This window comes from Rhineura floridana, chromosome 16 (genome assembly GCF_030035675.1).
Source record: "Rhineura floridana isolate rRhiFlo1 chromosome 16, rRhiFlo1.hap2, whole genome shotgun sequence".
In the NCBI taxonomy this organism is placed as follows: domain Eukaryota; kingdom Metazoa; phylum Chordata; class Lepidosauria; order Squamata; family Rhineuridae; genus Rhineura; species Rhineura floridana.
The window spans coordinates 9,234,619-9,257,630 of NC_084495.1; the positions used below are offsets into that span (position 1 = coordinate 9,234,619).

The 23,012-nt window shown below is 42.6% G+C and overlaps 1 protein-coding gene across 2 annotated transcripts; it reads left to right on the top strand.

The window, feature by feature from the left end:
• The first annotated feature begins 4,595 nt into the window (after positions 1–4,595).
• LOC133371273 (protein shisa-2 homolog) lies at positions 4,596–12,068 on the top strand. Of its 2 annotated transcripts, none has more exons than XM_061598500.1 (2): positions 4,596–5,148; positions 10,624–12,068. In XM_061598500.1, the coding sequence occupies exons 1-2, from the start codon at positions 4,839–4,841 to the stop codon at positions 10,827–10,829; spliced, it is 516 nt and encodes a 171-aa protein (XP_061454484.1). In that variant the 5' UTR covers positions 4,596–4,838; the 3' UTR covers positions 10,830–12,068. The 2 variants fall into 2 exon arrangements, with proteins under 2 accessions (XP_061454484.1, XP_061454483.1); XM_061598499.1 differs by having other exon boundaries at positions 4,598–5,148; positions 10,591–12,067.
• The last annotated feature ends 10,944 nt before the right edge of the window (positions 12,069–23,012 follow it).

The window sequence follows — 23,012 nt, forward strand, 5'->3', positions numbered from 1 at the left end:
TTCCTGTTAGGCTTCTACGTAAGGGAAAAGATTACACTTTCTTCACAGAAAAACTTAAACAATGTAAAATTCAATTTAGATGGGATGTTCCAGAGGGAGTGATTTTTACATTTAGACAACAGAAGTATCGATTAAATACTGTTCAAAAAGCAAGGAATTTCTTGAGAAAAGCTTCAAAAGACATGGAAGAAGATAAACTCAAAGACATGGACATAATTCCTGGGAAACAAAGTCAACAGAAACAGGTAGAGGAAGAAAAGGATGATGATGGATCAAAGGGAGCAACAGGCACAGACTTTTCTAAAATACATGCTTAAAAATGGATTACAAATATCTAACTTGGAATATAAATGGAGCTAATTCATCGCAGAAGAGAAAGAAAGTATTTCATTATTTGAAAAAATTAAAATTGGATAGAATTTGTTTACAAGAAACTCATATTAAGAAGAAAGATTCTAAATATTTAATTTGTAAAAATTTGGGTGAAGAATTTATTTCGGCAGGATTCAAAAAAAATGGTGTGGTTCTTTATATTAATTCACAATTGTCTCCTAAATTGATATTATTGGATGATAGTGGCAGATTTGTGGGAGTTGAAATTACCATTCAGGGTACAAAAATTTTGATAGTGGGCATTTATGCTCCTAATGAAGATAAAACAAGGTTTTATACTGGACTTATGGAAAAATTATCAGAGTTTGCATATGATCATTGGTGTGTCATGGGTGATTGGAATGGGGTAATTTCACCAAAAATGGATAGACTTTCTGAGAAAAATATTAAAGAGACACAGGGCAAATTGCCGAAGATCTGTTTCGAATTGATGGAAAATTTAGAATTGGTGGATGCTTGGAGATATATAAATGACAATGCAAAGGAATTTACTTACTTTTCAGAAAGACATAAAACATTTTCGAGGATTGATATGATTTGGATGTCTAAAAATTTAGTGAAAGATATTTCCAAGATGGATGTGTTACCAAAAACCTTTTCGGATCATAATCCAGTGATATTGACTTTAAAAAAAAAAAATCTTGGATTTAGATGGAGACTAAATGAATCTTTATTACAGAATGATAAAATGGTGCAGGAATGTAAGAAGAAATTAAAAGAGTTTTTTGAACACAATTTACATAAAGGAACAGATGAAAATATTGTTTGGGATACAAGTAAAGCATTTATGAGGGGATATTTTATTAAATGTAATTCTGAATTTAAAAAGAAGAAACAACAGAAAATGCCATTAATCTTGGAAGAAATAAAACAAAAAGAGGAAGAATTGAAAAAGAATCCAACTAAAGCCTCCACTGTAAATCAAATTAAAATGTTACAGAAACAAGTGTCAATGTTGACAGTTAGAGAAATTGAAAGGAAATTAAATTTTGCTAAACAAAGGACTTTTGAATTTGCAAATAAACCGGGGAAATTGCTAGCATATAAATTAAGAAAAGAACGACAAAAAAAATCTTATTTTAAAGATACAAGAAGGAGATGAGATGTTGACAGATAATTTAAAAATCCAAAGGGTTTCCCATCAATATTATTCAACTTTGCACAAGTGTCAGGAAATTCCCTCAGAAAAAATAGAAGAGTATATATCCAAACAGAATTTGCCTAAAATTACAGATCTTCAGAGACAAGCTATGAATGGTCCTATTACGTCAAGAGAAATATCTGAGGCTATAAGTAAAATTAAATTAGGAAAGGCGTCAGGACCGGATGGTCTATCAGCAATGTATTACAAATGCTTGGAGGAGGAACTTTTACTACCTTTACAGTATACAATGAATTCTATTTTACAAGAGGGGAAGATACCGGATAGTTGGGAAAATGCCAATATAACATTAATACCTAAAGAGGAGCAGGATTTAACCAAAACAAAAAATTATCGGCCAATATCTTTATTGAATAATGACTATAAAATTTTTACAATGATTTTGGCTGAAAGAATGAAAATAATATTGCAACAATTTATTCAGGAAGATCAAGCGGGGTTTTTACCTAAAAGACAATTACGTGATAACGTCAGGAATGTTTTGAATGTGTTGGAATATCTAGAACAACGAAATGACATACAAGCTGCTTTGATTTTCTTGGATGCTGAGAAAGCATTTGATAATTTGAATTGGAAATTTATGTTTAAGGTTCTAGAGCAAATGGACTTTGGAGATAATTTTATAAAATGGATCAGATCGATTTATACATCACAGAAGGCACAGATAATTGTCAATGGGGATTTAACGGACTCATGTAAAATACAAAAGGGTACAAGACAGGGATGTCCATTGGCCCCCCTTCTATTTATTCTGGTTTTAGAAGTGCTGCTTAGAGACATAACGCAAGACAAAAGGATTTCGGGAATAAAGATAAAAAAAGAGGAATATAAATTGAGAGCATTTGCTGATGACTTGATAATTGTATTAGAAAATCCCTTGGAAGGAATCAAAGTATTGATGGATAAACTAGAAGAATTTGGACCATTAGCAGGATTTAAGTTCAATAATCAAAAAACGAAGATGTTGGTGAAAAATTTATCTTTAAGAGATCAAAATGAGTTAATGGAGAAGATAGATTTTAAAATAGAAGAAAAGGTGAAATATTTAGGTATCATTATGACAAATAAAAATTCAAAGTTGTTTCATAATAATTATGAAAAACTATGGACAGAGATTAAGAAAGATTTGTTAAAATGGGATAAATTACAGTTGTCATTAATGGGTAGAATATCTGTAATAAAAATGAATGTATTGCCGAGAATGATGTTTCTATTTCAAACAATACCTGTCATATCCTCTGATCTACCTTTCAAACAATGGCAAAAATATATTTCTAAATTTGTTTGGCAGGGGAAAACCAAGAGTTAAATTTAAATTATTACAAGACGCCAAAGAAAGAGGAGGGCCGGGATTACCAAATTTGAGACTTTATTTTGCTGCTTGTTGCTTAGTCTGGATAAAGGAATGGATTCTATTGAGGAATAAAAGATTATTGGATTTGGAGGGTCACAACCTGAAGTGGGGATGGCACGGATATCTATGGTATGATAAAGTAAAAGTTAATGTGGATTTCAATAATCATTTTATAAGACGTCCTTTGTTGAATATATGGAATAAATACAAAACAAGGTTTTTTTTGAAAATACCACTATGTGTTTCAAGTCAAGAAGCATTTTATAGAAGAGAAATGGCTGGAAAAGAGAAATGGTTAATTTACCAAGAACTATTAGAAAATGTGCATGGTGAATATATAATGAAAGAGAGAGAACAACTAATAAAAGAAGGATATAGTTCACAATGGTTTGCCTATTTACAATTGTTAGAAAGATTTAAAATGGACAAGAAAATGTATGGGTTTGAAATAAATAAATCTGATTTTGAAATAGGTTTGTGTACAAATGATGAATGTATAATTGCAAAAATGTATAAATTTTTATTGAAAATGGACATGGAAGAAGAACAAGCAAAAGAGTGTATGGTTAAGTGGGCAAAAAATTTTGGTTATAATATACAAATGGATCAATGGGAAAATATGTGGAAAAAAGGTTTGAAATTTACATTATGCTATAATCTTAAAGAAAATTTTTATAAAATGATGTATCGTTGGTATATGACTCCAGAAAAGTTGGCAAAAATGTAATGTTTCTAATGTATGTTGGAAATGTAAACAACAAGAAGGATCTTTTTATCATATGTGGTGGTTATGTAAACAGGCAAAATCATTTTGTGCACAGATAGGTAGGATGATGCAAAAAATCTTAAAGATAAATATTCAGTCAAAACCAGAATTTTTTTTATTGGGTTTTATGGATAAACAAAAGGAGAAGAAATATGGAAGAATAATATTATATATGATCACGGCAGCAAGATTACTATATGCACAAAAGTGGAAAATGGAATCGATACCAACAATGGAAGAATGGCTATTGAAATTAATGGACTTAGTTGAGATGGACAAATTGACATGTCTTATTAGAGAAAAAACGACAGATACATTTCTTAAGGAATGGAAGCCTCTTTTGGACTTTTTGTTGAAAGAAAAAAATGAAATGATGATAATGGGATTTGTTGATTAATTAAGATAGACTTTGGAAAAAAGTGAATTTCGTATGTTTTAGGAGACAGGTTTGATATATATTATATACTTATAGCTGATCTGTAACAAATCAGAAGTCAAGTTTTTTCTTTTTTTTCTTTTCTGTTGTATTGTTTTTGTTGTATTTGTATTTGTTTTATAAAAAATTGAATAATAAAAAAAATTATTATAAAAAAGGGTTAAAAACGTATTGTTTAAAAAAAAAATTAAAAAAAGTTTAAAAACATCTTAAAAAGCAATTGCAACACAGAAGCAGACTGGGATATGGTCTCAACTTAAAAGGCTTGTTGAAAGAGGAAAGCCTTCGGTAGGCGCCGAAAAGATAACAGGGATGGCGCTTGTCCACTTACTCAGAGGCAGGTCCCATTTAAGATAGAGACTTCCTTCCGAGCCAAGTGTGGGTATCGGCGACTTCGAATGAGGGGCAGGAGATGGGTCGATTTGCCATTTGCAGCTGGAGCTGTTTTGGCTCATTCTCCGCGGCGGAGGAGTGGGAAATGGTATTATTACACGGGCGAGGATCGGGGCCAGGGCAGCTGAGGTCACTTGTGCTTCTGGGCCTCTGCCGCTTCCTCTTCCAGGGATATAAAGGCTGGTTGGAAGCACTTGTATTTAAAGCATGCTTGGCTGCCTACAAAAGCTAAAAAGGACAGCTGGACGAGGCGAAGGTGGGGAATTAATGCCTGGAGAGGAAGCGGGGGAACCCTCTTTCGAAAGGAGGGCCTACGCCGGGAGACGAGCGGACTATGGCGAGGGCCCGCCTGTGCGCGCTGTGTTTGCTGTTGGCTGCCGGGGGCGCTTCGAAGGGTGCCGAGGGTGAAAAGTGTCAGCTTTGGACGTGCCGAGCTGCGTCACCGGCCAGAGCCTTCGGATGTCCGGAACGGCGCGACGGCGCGGACGCCAAGTTCTGTTGCGGGACTTGCAGCTTGCACTCCCGTTGTGCCTCGGAAGAGGCCCGCCTTGACCAGCAGAGGTGCCCCCGCGCCCTGCACCTCAAGGCAAGCACTGCCGGTGGTCTACAAGCTGTCCAGCCCCTCCCTGACGAACGGCTTCCGGGTAAGTGCATAAGTATTGTATTGTGGTTTTGAGCGAACCTTGACCCCCAAGCTAGTATTTAGTAGCTTTTGGAGAATCTGGCTGTGAAAAGAGGAGAGGTCCTCTTGTGGATCAGCAACTGGTTCAAAAACTGGAAGCACAAGAAGAACGTTCTTGGTGGATGTGGAAAGTGGAGTCCTCAAAGGGTTGGTGTTGGAATCTCTGCTTTTTATACAAGTTCATATCTATAGTTAGGGGCGAGCATTTTGGATACTCTGTTCATAGGGTTTTCGTGGTAAGAGGTATTCAGAGGTGGTTTACCATTGCCTTCCTCTGAGTTTGGATGCATGTCTGGTGTCTCAGCTTTGACCATTGCTCTTTGGGTGCCCCTGCCTGACAGCATTGCTGTCAGCTTCTTCAACACTCTCAACCCCCCCCAAGGTGTACATCCTAGAGGGGGGATCCCAGGAAATGCAGTAATTATTGAACTATTGCCTTAATATCCCATGCAAGTGAAGTATAATGTTCAAGATTCTACAACAAAGGCTCTTGCATATATGGAGTGAGAAACACCAGATGTCCTAGCTGGATTTAGAAAGGGAAGAGGCACCAGAGATCATATCGCATACATACTTTGGATACTGGAACAAACCAAGGAATTTCAGAAGGAAATCACCATGTGCTTTATAGATTACAGCAAAGCTTTTGACTGTGTAGATCATGAAAAGCTATGGAATGCTTTAAATGAAATGGGGGTGCCACAGCATCTGATTGTCCTGATGCGCAACCATAAGGACAGAAAATAGAGAAACTGGTTGGTTCCCCATCGGAAAGGGTGTGAGACAGGGGTGTATTTTAGCACCCTATTTGTTTAATCTGTACGCAGAACATATAATATGGAAAGTGGGATTGGACCAAGATGAAGGAGGTGTGAAAATTGGAGGGAGAAATATCAATAATTTAAGATATGCAGGCGATACCATGCTACTTGCAGAAACCAGTAATGATTTGAAACGAATGCTGATGAAAGTTAAAGAGGAAAGCACAAAAGCAGGACTACAGCTGAACATCAAAAGTGGTTAAGGTGTTGGACCACAACCTGGGAGACCAGGGTTTGAATCCCTACACAGCCATGAAGCTCACTGGGTGACCTTGGGCCAGTCACTGCCTCTCAGCCTCAGAGGAAGGCAATGGTAAACCCCCTCTGAATACCGCTAACCATGAAAACCCTATTCATAGGGTCGCCATAAGTCGGAGTTGACTTGCAGTCCATCATCATCAATGAGAACAGAAAATTTATGTAACTTTAAAGTTGACAATGAGGACATTGAACTTGTCAAGGATGATCAATACCTCGGCACAGTCATTAACCAAAATGGAGACAATAGTCAAGAAATCAGAAGAAGGCTAGGACTGGGGAGGGCATCTATGAGAGAACTAGAAAAGGTCCTCAAATGCAAAGATGTATCACTGAACACTAAAGTCAGGATCATTCTGACCATGGTATTCCCGATCTTTATGTATGGATGTGAAAGTTGGACAGTGAAAAAAGTGGATAAGAGAAAAATCAACTCATTTGAAATGTGGTGTTGGATGAGAGCTTTGCGCATACCATGGACCACAAAAAAGGCAAATAATTGGGTGTTGGAACAAATTAAACCAGAACTATCACTAGAAGCTAAAATGATGAAACTAAGGTTATCATACTTTGGGCACATCATGAGAAGACCTAATTCACTAGAAAAGACAATAATGCTGGGAAGAACAGAAGGGAGTAGAAAAAGAGGAAGGCCAAACAAGAGATGGATTGATTCCATAAAGGAAGCCACAGACCTGAACTTACAAGATCTGAACAGGGTGGTTCATGACAGATGCTCTTGGAGGTCACTGATTCATAGGGTCGCCATAAGTCGTATTCGACTTGAAGGCACATAACAAAATAGGGGTGAGCAGTGAGATAGCCAAGTTTGTTGAGGATAACAAATTGTCCAACGTGCTTAAGACAAGAAGGGATTGCTAGGAGGAGCAAGAGGATCCCTCCAAACTGGGTCATTGGGCAGTAAAATGGCAAATGTGATTCAGAGTAAACAAGGGTGAAGTGATGCCCACTGGGGCAAATAGAATAACATAAAAATCTGAATTTCACATATACGCTCATGGGGAATGAGCTGGTTGTGACTGGCCAGGAATTGGATTTTGGAATCATAGTAAATACCTCGATGGTGCTAGAGTTTTTTGGTATATTGCAGAGGAGTGCAGAAATAACTGGTCTATTAAGACTAAAGAATAAAGAAAGTTAAGGTAAAGTCATATATGCTGAACTAGCCATGCAGCCTGCATTCAGGGAGCCATTACTAAATGAGAACAAAGACAGGCACAGAAGAGTGGGAAAGGAGGAGTAAAGCCTGCAAAAACAACAAACACTTTTGAGGAGGAACCAGGAGAGAGAAGAATAGATTACTTTTCTTTCTATCTATCATCCCCCACTGGTTCGGGTCACTTGTAACATGCCTTGGTGCTTTACTCCCAACAGATGGAGATGAAGATGCCATTGCAGTGTGTGGCAGGCATGAAAAACTGTCCTCCCTGTAGTGCAATAGGGAATCTCAACACTGACATCACTGCAGATTACTTGGATGGGTTGGGGCAGGGCAGTGATGAGGTTGGGGCTATGTGGATGCATCCGCTGGAGGGCTGGATTGGCTTTGCCAGTGCCCCTGCACAGCCCTGACCTTGCTGCTGGCCTGCCCTGCTCTAGCCCTTTCTAGGTAAGCAGCAGCCAGGTGGGTGCTGAAAAGATTGCTCCACCCCACCACATCAGCTGCTGCTGTGAGTGTGGTAACCCCCCATGTCCTTTTCCAACCCTTAAGGCAAAGGGCCGTAGCCCAGTGGTAGAGCACTTGCTTTCATTGCCCAAGGTCCCAGGTTCAGTCCCCGGCATCTCAAGGTCAGGTTGGGAAAAGGTTCCTGTTGGAAACCCTGGAGAGCTGCTGCCAATCAGTGTCAGCAATACTGAGTTAGATGGAGCAATGCTCTGTTGGAAGTGTGGCAAGAGCAACCCCCATTTGGTTCTCTTTGCATGCCTGAGGGGAGATAGGTCCTCCAAGGGGGCTAGGCTATCACTGGCCTGGACTCATCTTACCTGTCTTCCTTCTGTGTCAACTGATGCTCTCAGGGAGCTGACCTCACCTCTAACTCTCCCTCCTGTTTACCACCTTCTTCATCATCCAGCTGAGAGAGAGGAGACATCTTGATCGTTGTTTCTCTCTCCTGAAGCATGAGGACAATGTCCAAGCCTGGCCATTGTGCCTCCAACTTAGTCTGAACTAATTATACCCTTCCTATCAACTATGTATTTCTATATATAAAGTAGTAACCCCCCCCCCATTTTACAAAGTCTTTAGTCTCAGTGATTTGAATGCAGGGTAAAAGCCTGCTCCTTTAAGGTGACTCATACAGCACAGGCTGCTTGACTCTGCTGAGTTTAGCTAAATTCTCTGCTAATGTGTAACATAGAATCATAGAATAATAAGAGTTGGAAGGGGCCTAAAAGGCCATTGAGTCCAGGGTTGTTGTCATTCGGGGTCTTGGAGGGGTGTGTGTCTTAGACCCCTTACTTTTTTGGGAGCAGGGTCCCAGGAGGTTCCCTATGTCTCCAGCATCCTATGAGCCAATCAGCATGAAAGGAGAGTGCATTAGCCACTGAGAAGAACCTTCTAACTCATTTCCTTCTCCTTTTCTGCTGATGGAAGCCAATCAGAGTGAAAGGAGGTAAGTGAGCTACTGAGAAGACTCTTCTCAATAGCTAACACACTCCCCTTTCGTGCTGATTGGCTCCTGGGGATGTCTGTTGTTGTGGAAAAAGACGCTCTAGGGAAAGACTGAGGAATGTGCAGATGAGAACAGAGAACAAGTTGAGTGAGGGGGCATGGCTGTGAGGGAGCATAGCATGACTATCATGGAGGGACCTGCACTTCTGGATTTGTCACTACACTAGTGATCAGGTTCAACCCCCTGCTCAGTGCAGGAATCCAAGTTAAACATGCTCTGCCTGCGTTCCTGCCTCTATGGTCTGGCAGTGTGCCCCTGAATACTAGTTACAGGGTGAGGGTGGGGAATCTGCAGTCACCCAGAAGTTGCCAGACTGCAGTTCCTGTCATCTGATATTCTGGCTAAAGCTGATGGAGTCTGGCAGCATCTGGAGGGCCAAGGTTCCCCGCCCTTGTTGTAGGGGAACCGCAGTGGGAGAAAGAGATTGTGCTCAAGTTCTGTTGGTGGGCGTTCCAGCGGCATCTGATTTGCTGTTGTGGGCACCTGGATGCTGGACAGGATGGGCCTTTCGTCTGGTCCAGGAGGGCTGTTCTTGTGCTCATATGATGTAGTAATAGCAGTTGCTGGAAGGGTTGGGATGCAACTCGGCTTGGGTGGGTTTGCATTGATTAAAGTGGCTAGAGAAGGGAAGGGCCGCAGCTCAGTGGTAGAGCATCTGCCTTGCATGCAGAAGGTCCCAGGATGAATCACCGGCATCTCCAGCTGCCGCTGAGAGAGACCCCTGCCTGAAACCCTGCAGAGCCGCTGCCAGTCAGTGCAGCCGATATTGGGCTAGGTGGACCAATGGTCTGACTCGGGCAACCTCCAGTGCCCCTTCCTAAAGGTGCTTCCTTCAGGTGTAAAATGATGGGGTTGATGTCCTCATTTCCTGCTCCTCCCCTCTTCTTCTTCCCTTCCTGGGAGAGGCGACATTTTTCCTTTTTCTGTCTCTCCCAGATCGAAGGGCCAGCATGGCTCTGTGCATCTCCAGTGTAGTTAACTAGAACTCTTTTCTATCAAGTCTGTATTTCCAGTAATAAACTACACTTTCTTATTTTCCTAAGCCTAGAGTCTCAGCCTGATTCTACCCAGGGAAAAGGGTGTGCTCCTTCAGGCAAGTTTCACACAAGTTTACTACTCTGCTAACAAGGGGAGGAGGAGGGGGTGGGGAAGGGGAAGGGCAGTAGCTCAGGGGTGGAGCATCTGCTTTGCATGCAGGAGGTCCTGGGTTCAGTCTCCAGCATCTTCAGGTAGGGCTGAAAGAGACCTCTTCCTGAAAACCTGGAGAGTGGCTGCCAGTCAGTGCAAAGGATGCTGCTACTACATGGATCAATGGTTTCTCAGTATAAGGCAGCTTCAGATGTTCACTAGAAGAAGAAAAGGTCTCAAAGCGACTTAATAACAAAATAAAATGCAAACAGGGAAACTCAATTAAGAGCCACATTTTAGATGATGTACAGTATGCTCATCTAACAACACAATAACAAGCGTTTAAATAATGTGTGATGACATGGTGTGACTTCTGCATATTTGAAGTTAATTTATCTGCAGAAGAATTAATAACTTCTGCTGGTTTTGTGAAGGAAGGGATAAAGCTAGAAGGCGGAGTGTCTGTGCTGCCAATTGGTGACTGGCGTCTTCTTTTGTTTCCAGGCTGGATTGAATTTTTATTTTCCTTTCTGATAGTTGGTGGCACTGTTGCTCTTGGTGCCTCGTGCTATTACAAGGGAAGATGCAGAAGGACTCGCCGTCGGAGGAGGAGGACTCGCTATCGGAGGAGGACTCGCCATCAGAGGAGGAAGACTCGCCATCGGGGGAGGAGGACTCCCTGGTATACAAACCAAATCAGTGAGCACCTTGAGGAGACCCAGATGGAAAATCTTCGCCATTGATCACACAATATGATTGACATTCCTCCCCCTTATCCTGCAGATTCACTACTGTATGACCCACCACCATATAGTGACACGTTCCCTGAAGACAACGGATTTGCCCTCTCCATGCCGTGTTTGCCCTATTGGTTAGTTTCATTGTCCATTTTGTTCTGGAAATGGAGATGATGCTGTTTCAGAGCCTACTTTGTAACTGGAGCCACTGCTTGACGAGTGATGTACAGAAAGGGTCAGATCTGTCTGTAAGGCTATTTCTGGAATCCCAGGCTGAATCATCACATATTGCTTTAGGATCCAGGAAAAAATGACACTTAAAAGGGCTTCTTTCACCCTGAGCTGGAAAGCTCTGCATCTAAAAGAAAGTAGCATCTCCATGGGATGATTGTGTCAAAGACTCAAGTGCAGGTGAAGGAACTGCTGTCAAGCCAGGCATTGCATGATCAAGCCTTTTCCTTGATGGGGAGAGCTAGTTCTTTCTGCAAGCTTAGTGGTTTGTTCACAGTCTATAAACAGGCAAGCAGAAAGGTCCTCCAAACCAACACCTTGGACTAGCCTTTCCCAACCAGCGTGCCTCCATATGTTGTTGGACCACAACTCCCATCAGCCTCAGCCAACATTGCCAATGGTCAGGAAAGATGGGAATTGTGGTCCAACAACATCTGGAGGCACACTGGTTGGGAAAGGCTGCCTTAGACCTTCCTAGTAAAGATAAGGATGAGTGTTATTGAGCTGCCCTATGCTATGCCTGGATGGGTAATGCCTAGGTTCACTTACTCTTGGGCAAACATACTCTAAGCTAGCTTACCAATGAAGAATTGAGTTTGAGTGACTGTTCCTGCTGAAGGCATAACAAGCCAGGGGCAGGTCTGCATAGTTATTATGGGAGGGGCGTACTGTATGATACTCCATGGCCTGTTTAAAATTTGGAATTGTGACAATCACTTCTGTGTATTACATTAACCCTGAAGAGGCAAAACAGGCAAGCAGCAATGTGTGCCTCTTGAGTCAAATGCTTCTGAGATGCAGGAAGCTGTTTTTACTTAGCACAAACACTTGTCAGATGCAAGCTATTAAATATAGGTGTCTGACCATCAATAAAATTGTGTATAATACGTTGGTGAGAACAAATAAGCCTTCATCATGTACATGTAGTGACCTTTAGTGCTCCATGGGGAGGGAGTTCTAGGACTGGGGTGCCACCATAGAAAAAGCCCTGCTCTGTGTTCTACCCCAAGAAGTACAATCCACCAGCGGGCGCACAAGCAGCCTCCTCCCTGTGGAACTTTGGTCTCAGGCTGATTGCTATAGAGCAGAGCTTGGAAAAATTACTTTTTTGAACTACAACTCCCATCAGCCCCATCCAGCGGCCATGCTGGCTGGGCTGATGGGAGTTGTAGTTCAAAAAAGTAACTTTCCCCAGCTCTGCTATAGAGACAGGTGATCCAACAAATACCTGCGATGGGCCCCATCTACTCTAGACATTTAAAGCTGTATAACACCACTTGGAATAGTTATGGCCCCCGAAGAATCCTGTGAATGTAGTTTGTTAAGGAAGTGTGGATTAAGGTCAAAAGAAGAGTCTGGCTGCTTGATCAGGCCAAAGGCCCATCTAGGTCAGAGGAGGGCTACAAGGATGATCAGGGGACTGGAAACAAAGCCCTATGAGGAGAGACTGAAAGAACTGGGCATGGTTAGCCTTGAGAAGAGAAGAGGACCAGAATCTCTTCTCAATCATCCCAGAGTGCAGGACATGTAATAATAGGCTCAAGTTACAGGAAGCCAAATTTCAGCTGAATATCAGGAAAAACTTCCTAACTGTTAGATTGATATGATAATGGAACCAATGACCTAGGGAGGGAGAGGGCAAACAAATGGGCAATGCGATGACAGCGGGGAGTGGAACCCACTCAGAAAGGCCCGCCCACAGTGGGCATCTTGCTCTAGCACCCCCTCCCCAAAATAACTTGGGAGCCCTGTAATTCCAAGTAGAAGGGGAAAGAGGGGTCATTGTTGACACTGTTGTTTGTTTATCAGACTTTGATCTCACCCTTGTTAAGTAAATTTGTATAGATATTAGCAAAGATCATGAACGGTCTGAAATGCGTGTGTGCTAGTGTGTATATTTACCTAAGGAGCAGGCTTTTACCCTGCACTGAGACTACTGAGACTTAAGATTTAGTAAATAAGAACAGCTACCTTATTTATAGAAATACATAGTAGGGAGGAAGGGCATACCTAGTTCTAACTAAGTTGGAGGAGCAACACCAGACTTGGGAGTTGCCCTCATGGCTCAGGAGAGAGAGAGCAGAGACAAAGGTGTCTCCTCTCTCTTGGACAGTCGAAGAAGAGAAGAAAGGAAAGGGCGGAAGGAGGAGGGGCAGATAAGCTTCCCTAAGCATATCAGTCTGCGAGGGAAGGAAGTCAGTCAGAGCATCATAGGTCAAGGTAGTCAAGCCTATCCATCTGTGTGTCATCAGCATACTGATGCAGTCCAATCTGATGTGTACTCAGTCCTATTGTATTCCGGGCGGTGGGCTGCTGCTACCCACTAATCCACTTCCTCTGGAGTAATTCCCATCGGATTGCAGTCTGCTCACTTGCATAGCCTCAGATGGAAAAGCTGCAATCCTGTGCATATTTACTTAGGAGTAAGATCCATTGAACATAGTAGGATTTACTTCTGAATAAACATGCATAGGCTCAGGCTGCTACTGAGCCTTGAGTTCTGTTGGGCACTCTGAAACTTATAGTCAATAGTGTAGTGACAAATTCATAAGTGGAGGGTCCCTTCATGATAGTCATGAGACTCCCCCCCCATATCCACGCCCACTCACTCACTTATTTGCTCTCTGTTGTCATCTCCATACTCTTCGGTCCTACCCATGTGCACCTTCTCCCACAACAACAAATGTCCCTAGGAGTCAATCAGCATGAAAGGGGAGTGTGTTAGCTACTGAGAAGACTCTTCTCAGTGGCTGACTCACCTCCTTTCACTCTGGCTTCAATCAACAGGAAAGGACAAGAAACCATGTCAGAAGATTCTTCTCAGTGGCTAATATACTCCCCTTTCATGCTGATTGGCTCTTAGGATCCTGGAAATATAGGATCCTGTCTGGGACCCTGCTCCCAAAAAAGTAAGGGGTGTAAGGCCCCTCAAGACCCTGGACCACTACACCCCTGCTTACATTGCTATTATGTCTACTCAGAAGAAATTCCCTCTGAGTTCAAAAAGGCTTACTTCCAGATAAGTGTGTACAGGATCACAGTGCAGTCTTATATTCATCTACTCAGAATTAGCTCCCACAGTTTCATGGGGTTTGCTCCCAGATAAGTGTGTATAGCAGGGCTGGGGAAATTTTGGTACCAGGAGTATATCTGGGTTCTCAGGGGTCTTAGACCCCTTATATTTTGTGGAGCTGGGTCCCAGTTGGTTCCTATGTCTCCAGCATCCTATCAGCCAGTCAGCATGAAAGGGGAGTATGTTAGCCACTGAGAAGAGTTGTCTAACTTGCATCCTTGACCTTTTCTGCTGATTAGAGCAAATCAGAGTGAAAGGAGGTGAACCACCCACTGAGAAGACTCTATTCAGTAGCTAACACTGCCCCCTTTCATGCTTATTGTCTCCTAGGGATGTCTGTTGTTGTGGGAGAAGGCAGCAAAAAAGGGGGGAGGGGCATGACGATTATGAAGGGGCCCTGCGCTTCTGAATTTGCCACTACTCTAATGTTTGGACCTCCAGATGTTGCTGAGCTACAACTCCCATCAGCCCTATCAGGTGTGGCGAATGGCAAGGGATGATGGGAGTTGTGGTTCAGCAACATCTGGAGGGCCAAAGGTTCCCCATATCTGTTGTACAGGACTGCAGTCTCAGCAGCCCATGAATTAGTGGCTGACTCACCTCCTTTCACTCTGATTGACTCCAATCAGACGGAAAGGACAAAAAAGCTGCTGAGAAGAGTCTTCTAACATGCTAACACACTCCCCTTTCATGCTCATTGGCTTGTAGAATGCTGGAGATATAGGGACTCTGCTGAGATCCACCTCCCAAAACAGTAAGGGTCTGAGAGCCTGGATGACTACACCCCTCTGTGTGTGTGCATGTGTGTTAAATTACTACTTGAGCCTGGTATTATCAACTGTTGTGATTCAAAGGAGGTGCTTGATCAAATTTTTAATTCACTACTCTGTCAACACTCCTCGGAGTAAGTGCAGTGGTACCAGGAGGGTGCTGCCTCTCGTCCAAGGCTTTCCATCGTCGACACTCTTCCCTGCAGTGTAGATCGGGACATAACCAACAATGAGAACCTGGAGCAGATCCACCTGGAGAATCTCAGCTCTCCTCCACCACTTTGCAACATTAGCACTCCTCCCTCTTATGCTGCAGAGGCGCCACCATATCCTGGTGATGCTCCACCACCATATCTTCGTGATGAACTGCCACCATATAGTGCTGAGAATCCTCATGCCTACATGCCACCTCCATTGCCCAATTTGCCTGCTGTGCGGTTTCATAGTGGAAATGATGAAAATCCAGAAGATGGGGCAACAGTGCGGTTTCATTATGCAAATATTAGAAACTCAGAGGATGAGGTTGCAATGCATTTTGTGGTGTCTCTTTTGTATAGAGTTTGTGGTCATGGTTCATTTCCTCCTATAGACCTAATGGTCAACAAGTAATGTAGCTTTAGAAGTCTATTTCCAAAGGCAGAAATTTGGCACACCTGTCAAAAACCCATCCTGCATAACTATATCTTGCTTTTAGGACTAGGAAATAGCTTCACCCTATGTCAGGGATGGGGAACTTTTGCTCTCTGGATGTTGCTGGCCTCCAAATCCCATCAGCCTTAGTGATTATGGCTAATGATGAGAGTTGATGGGAGTTGTAATCTAGCAATATCTGGAGAGCCACAGGTTCTCCATCCCTCTCCAGCATGATGCTTTCCGCAGTGTGAATTGACTAGGTTGACTTGTGTTTTAAATGTAGTTCTCTGTGTGGCCAATGCCTTCTCATGCACAGGCTAATGGCGTATAAAAGACTGGTGCAGCAACGCTCCCAACACCTCTTCCTCTGTTCCCATCAGCATGTGAGACATACAAGTCTTCAGGATGAGTTTTTCTATGCATTATTGGTCCTGTTTTAAGAGGGAGGGCTATTGGTCACAAGAAGCCTACTACTTGGACTTGATGACCCATCATGCGGTTTATCATTTGCCCTGGGATGACATGGTAGCCGGTATACTGCATTGCCTTAAAATGCCCATGCATAGTTAATGCAACCAATCTTCAAGTCATTTTGAAATGGCTTAACTTTGAACTAGAATGCTCTGACAAAGAAAAGTAGCATGTTTATGGGGTATCTTTTTTCTAATAAAATCACATAATTTGGGGGTGGGGCTGAGAAGGAATCGAGGAAATATTGGCATAGACACAAGAGTCCACCATGAGCAATGCAAGTTCCGTGCTGCCTGTTGGAGCTCCACAGAGATCACTGAACAGGCCAAGCAGAGATGCTGTCCCCGAGAGCAGGTCTGCAAATGGTGTGGCATGACATAGTGTTGTTGAGCTTTCATGTGGAACACACACTGGGAAGCCACACCTTGGCATCTTTATTTTGGGAGGGAGCATGGGGGAGGATGTATTTTGGATCAGCTTGAGCTCACGCACAAATGGCTTTGTTTGTATGACTATTCCTACTTTTGAGGTTTGCTGTCTAGATATTGACAAGCTGGAGATCAATATGCCAAGGCTTGAGGATTGTTTGACCACTTCTGTGCATTACCCACAAAGAGGCAGAGCAGGCAAGCACTGATGGGTGCCTCCTCCTGAATCAATCATTTCTGGGATTGCATGAAGCTGTTTTTATACCACAGACACTTGTCAAAGGTATGCCCTTTACAAACCATATGTAATGAATCAATTAAAAAAATGTGTGTGTTTGATAATGGTCTTTGTCTCAAATTGGTTGGTCTACTTCATGGCTCCTCTTGTAGGTTGTGGGCTCTCACACAAAATTAGGCTTTAAAGAAACCTTCTACAGTAGCCAACATAATGCTTATTTGAAGCCTAGTGGTGATATGGGGTGGGGCTATGCTGCAGGAGAGCTAACTTTTTGTAGACTAACTGCTGGCAGAGGGAGACCGAGTTTGAAGGTATGCATGCTTGCAGTGCCTGTGTGGCATTTTCTCCAGTTTGCTAATGTGCCTGCGAGCCCAAAAAAGTTGGTGATCCCTGGTCTAACTTCAGCCTCAGCTGTCCTCTGGCCTATAGTTTTATTTGTCTCCAGGAGAGTTTTTTACCTTGGTTAGCACCTGAGCAGTGGTGTCTGATGCCCATGGGCACTGGTTGGGCGGAAGACAGGGAGACCACCAGCTGATGGAGCCAGAGGTAAGGTAATGACAGGCAGAGCCAACTAAGTCCAGTTTTGTCTCCATCTTCCTCTCTGCTGAGCTCTGCAAAGACCACCACACTGAGACCAAGGAGGAGGAAGCTGCCAGGCAGGGCCACGCCCTAGACTGGGTGCCAGCAAGAAGCTGGGGCCTCCTGGCTGAGGACAGAGTGAATTTGGTAGGGCAGTGCCCCAGTTGCCCTAATACACTGTTCAACCTTGGGTCCCCAGATATTGCGGGACTACAGCTCCCATCAACCCCAGCCAGCTTAGCCAATGGCCGTGGATGATGGGAGTTGTAGTCCAACATCATCTTGGGAAGCCAAGGTTGAAGAACAGTGCCCTAATAAACCAGCCTCCAGAGAGTACAGTACTAAGCAAAACAAAGCTAGAATAACATGCTTGGGGGTTTTCTTGTGTGTGTATATATATATATATATATATATATATATATATATATATACACACACACATATGGACACATGCGCATATTGCCCTTAAGCTGCTCTTACCTGCCCTTTTCATCTTGCTTTACTGTGTCATTTAATGTTCTATTACTAACGCAGCAGAGAGAAAAATTGACTTCGGCACAGCCTGTCCTTCCTCTGGGAAGACATAATGACATTTTTAAGGCAAAAGGTTGAGAAAGATTTGGCAGGGTGAAGTGATGAGCTCCTGCCTGTTGCATGCTTTCCCCACAAGGATTCATTTCCTTAGGGGTGAGTTTCAAGGCTGTAAATTTTCACAATCTTGTTTTTTTAACTGCATTTTGTAGAAAACCAACTTGATAATGTCTATTCTGAACATTTCATTAAACTGAATTGTGACCATCTCTCTCCAACACAAAAGCTACAGGCTGTTTTCTCTATGGGAGAGAGCAATTGGGACATTTCAGTTGTCTTAGAAGTACTACCTATAAGAAGAAGCAGGTGTATGGGAGGTTTCTTATTGGACAAAAACTAGGAAATCACTGCAAGTCCTGCAATCCAGCAGATGCCATTCTGTATCTACCATTATTTTGTCCCCAGTCCTGCTCAACATCTATATGAAGCTGTTGAGAGTGGTCATTAGGAGTTTGGGGGCATGGTGAAATCAGTATGCTGCTGATGATACCCAGTTCTATTTCTCTGTTACTTCTGAATAAGGAGAGGCTTTGAAAGAACTGGACCACTGGCTGAATGCAGTGGTGGACTGGATAAAGGCCAATAAATGGAATCCTGAGAATGTGGGGGCTTTGCTGGTGTGTGTGGGGGTCCAGATCCAGGAGATAGGCCATTTGCCTATCTGGGAAGGGATTGCCACTCTTTCTGAAGGGGACAATAGTTGTCACTTGAGGCACAGTGGCCTCGGTGACTAGGAGTGCCTTTTATCAGCTTTTGTCCATCGACGGCCCTAGCAGGATAAGGGCAACCTGACCACCATAGTCCATGTATCAGTAACCGCAAGGCTGGAATACTGCAATGTACTCTATGAGAGGCTGTCACTCCCATCAACCAATACTCAGAAGCAAACTGCCTGGGACAGTGGAAGGACAACACAGCCATCATGAAAGCCTTTTCCTCCATGAATTTCTCTAATCCTCTTTTAAAGCCACCCAAGTTGGTGGCCATCACTGCTTCCTGTGGGACCAAATTCCATAGTATAGCTATGTGCTGCTTGTAGGAGTACTTTCTTTTGTCTGCCCTGAATCTTCCAACTTCATTGGATGTCCCCAAGTTCTAGTGTTATGAGAGAGGGAGCGAAGCTGTTCCTTATCCACTTTCTCTTCGCCATGCGTAATTTTATACACCTTTGTCTCCTCGTACCTTTCCTCTAAATGAAAAAGACCCAAATGTTGTAACCTTTCCTCATAGGGGAGTTGCTCCAACCCCTTGATCATTTTAGTTGCACTTTTCTCAGCTCTACAATATCCTTTTTGAGAAGAGGCGGCCAGAACTGTGCACAGTATTCCAAATGTAGTCACACCGATTTGTAAAATGGTGTTTTGATATCAGCAGTTTTGTTTTCCGTTCCTTTCCTAATGATCCCTAGCATTGAATTCACTTGTTTATTTATTTTTTGGTACCTGCGGCATACTGAGTTATGATGATTATTATTTATTACATTGGTATACCGCCCCATAGCCGAAGCTCTCTGGGCAGTTTACAACAAAAACATTAAAAACAAATATACAAATTTAAAAACACTTTAAAAAATAATAATTTAAAAACACATGCTAAAATGCCTGGGAGAAGAGGAAAGTCTTGACTTGGTACCAAAAAGATGACAGTGTTGGCGCCAGGCGCACCTCATCAGCAACATCATTCCATTATTTGGGGGCCACCACTGAGAAAACCCTCTCCCTTGTTGCCATTGACATTTTCATTGAGCTATGCTATGACCCCATGGTCTCATTACTGGGCAGTCACTGCCAGTTCAGACCCCATTAGTCTCTGTGTGAAGTCAGGAAAAAAATTTGCCCCTGTGTGTTATCACTTCACACTTGCTTACATACACATCAGCACACAGAGATGGGTTCTCTTTTGGCATTTCTTGTTCTCTGCCTTCAAGTCGATTACGTCTTATGGCGACCCTGTGAATCTTTTTGGATATATTCATAGGGTTTTCATGGTAAGAGGTATTCAGAGGTGGTTTACCACTGCCTTTCTCTAAGCCTACAGCACCTGGTATTCTCAGGTGGTCAATATGATGATATTTACTTGTTTTAGCCCAAACCCATGCATGCTTGCTCCAACTGAAATCTCAGTGCGGAATTTATATCCTGCCCCTAATATACATTCCAGAGCAGGTATGAACAGTATTAAAATAGCCAAAATAAAATAGCAGCTGATAAAACTAATAATCAGCAAGGCCAGCAGACAATAAATGCAACTGTATTTTATTGCAGGAATGAATAATCACTCATAAATGCCTGGGTAAACAAGTTGGTTTTGCCTGCTTCTGGAATGTTAACAGAGATGGCACTAGACAGCGTCCAAAGTCAGAGTGCCACCACAGAGTAGGCACTATCTCATGTTGCCACCCAATGTATCTTCTCTGATGGTAGGATGAGATGGGCCTTCATCAGATCTAAGGACACAGGGAGAGGTGTTCCCTCAAGATATCAGGATTCCAAGCCATTTAAGGCCTTGAATGAAGCCCCAAAATGAACAGGTAACCAATTAATCTCTTTCCAGATCAGTGCTGTTATATTCCTGATAGCTTTCCCTGTCAGTATCGTGGCAGCTGCATTTTGTAGAATTGTAATTTCTGGATCATTTTATTTATTTTATTTATTAAACTTATTTATTCAACTGGTATACCGCCCCATAGCCGAAGCTCTCTGGGCGGTTTACAACAACTAATTTTGAAGGGTAGCTCTCCATAAAGCACATTACAGTAATCTAAAAAAAAAAAAAGATTACCAGAGCATAGGTCACTTGAGGGTGAACTATCTGTGTCCAGGAATAGTTGTAGCTGGTGCACCAGCTGAATCTGGCAAAGACTTTGTGAATGGGGCTTGTTCTCTAAATGCATAGTAGGATTGCAGTCTCCTTGAATGTGAATAGTGAGTCCCAATCAGAAATCTCTCTCGTCTCCAAGCAAACATAATTTTGCAGTATAGAAGGAGTGTAACTTGCATGGCTAGAGGTTTGAGATGATGCCCCAGGTTGCATAAATGCTCCAGCTGCAAACTAAATATTGTAATTTGTTATTGTCACTAGCTGGTATGGATGCTGACTTAAAAAAATATGTGAACTTGAAAAAGGGAAAGCTAGTTCAGACGGAGGATTTAGATCAGTTCACCCTAATTCCAGATACGCTTCTAATGGAAATGTGGAATGCTTGTGATGGGGGGGGTGCGTGCCTCTTCTTCTCCACTGCTAAAATGGGGTGGGAAACCTCAGACCGGAGGGGCCAAATGCAGCCCTCAGGCCTCTCCATCTGGCCCGTGGGAAGCGTCCCCAGGCCACACACCCTCTCCCTAAGCCAAATACCTCATTAGCCCTTTGCCTGGCTGGAATGTGCTCTTGAACTGTAATGATGCCTCTTGGATGGAGAGATGTGTCCAAACCTCTTACTTTTCTATGACTGGACTGGACTTCACTATCACACCGGTTGCTCCACTCAGGACTGGCACGTGACCTCCAGAAGGTTGTCAGTGAGGTAATGCAGCCCTTGGGCTTAAAAAGGATCCCTGACTCTGGCCCAGATCGGATGCATACTTTCCTGAAGACAAGACCTTCTCTTCTTCTTTAAGAAGAAAAAAAAATGAGTTAAGGTCAATTAAGTCTCTGGGCCGTTTTTGCTATATTTACCAAACTTGTAGAGTTTTCTCAGATGCAGATGTAGTGCCTGCACTCTTAAACCTGCATAGAGAATATCACTTGATGTGGCCCTCCACATCAGAGCATTCATTGCTAGATGACGGCAACATCAAGGAATGAATTGTGCAAATGGGCCATCATGGATATAGCATTGCAGATTGTGTGTTTTTTTTTAAAAAAAAGGTCATGTCACTTCATACATAATGTTTTCAATCATTTACAAAATAATTTTGGAGAAAATAGGTGAGGGTTTTTTTGTGTGTGAATATAGGGTATCTTGCAAAGGTGCATACAGTCAGCTTTTTTAGGAGGGCTTTTTTCTTTTACAAGATGTAAAATTTTACAATAGTTTTTTGTTGTATGCCCTTATATGTGAAAATGTATTCATCATGTATGCGTGGGTGGTATTCAATGCTAGTCCTACTCAAAGTAGACCTGTTGAAATTAATGGACATGACTAACTTAAGTCCATTAATTTGAATGACTCTACTCTGAGTAGGAATTACTTGTCCACAACTCTGAATGTGTGTATATATAGACTGATTTCTATGTGTGCATGAGCAACCATGGATACAGCACTGCAGATAAAGAAAGGGTCAGATCACTTCTCACTGCTTCCATCGTAGTGGTTTCACATGTTCAGTTGTCGCTTATCATAGTCTGGTTCACACATGCATACCCCTTATTTACATTGCATTGCTGTACACTTGACTGCCAAATGGATGTGTGAACTGATGCAATTATTTTAAACTGCTTTCAATAATGTATTTTATATTGTTGTGACCCACCCTGGGGTACCTACTGTTAAAGGATGGGTAATAAATTTAGTAGCAATGATAACAACAAAGACAACAAATAATAATGATTATGATACTAAGTTTCAGTCCACACTAAAGATTAATCTTTAGATCAGTGATGGCAAATAATTCATGCAAAATATTACTTGATGTGGCTTGGCTGGTTGATTGACGAGAATAAACTGCCCAGGCCTGCTTCTGTGACTTCAGCAGCTGCTTGAGAGCCAGTGTGGTGTAGTGGTTAAGGTGTTGGTCTATGACCTGGGAGAGCTCATTGGGTGACCTTGGGCCAGTCACTGCCTCTCAGCCTCAGAGGAAGGTAATGGTAAACCACTTCTGAATACTGCTTACCATGAAAACCCTATTCATAGCGTCGCCATAAGTCAGAATCGACTTGAAGGCAGGCCATTTCCATTTTTGGTCTGCAGAGAACAGCAAGAGAAGCTTCTCAAGGCATGAAAGTCAGCCTGAAAAGCATTTGCCAACTCCTGACATTGCAGAAAGGGGCATGTGTGAAGTGGCTCCAGGTATACAGAAACCAAGGGTAATGAAATAACAGCTGATCAAACATCTAGCTAAATTTCTAAAACTAAGCAAGGGGTGGTCCTATATAATAGTGAGTGTGTATGTCATGGATGGGAAAGCTGTGCCTCTCCAGATGTTGTTGGACTATAACTCCCAGCATCCCTGACTA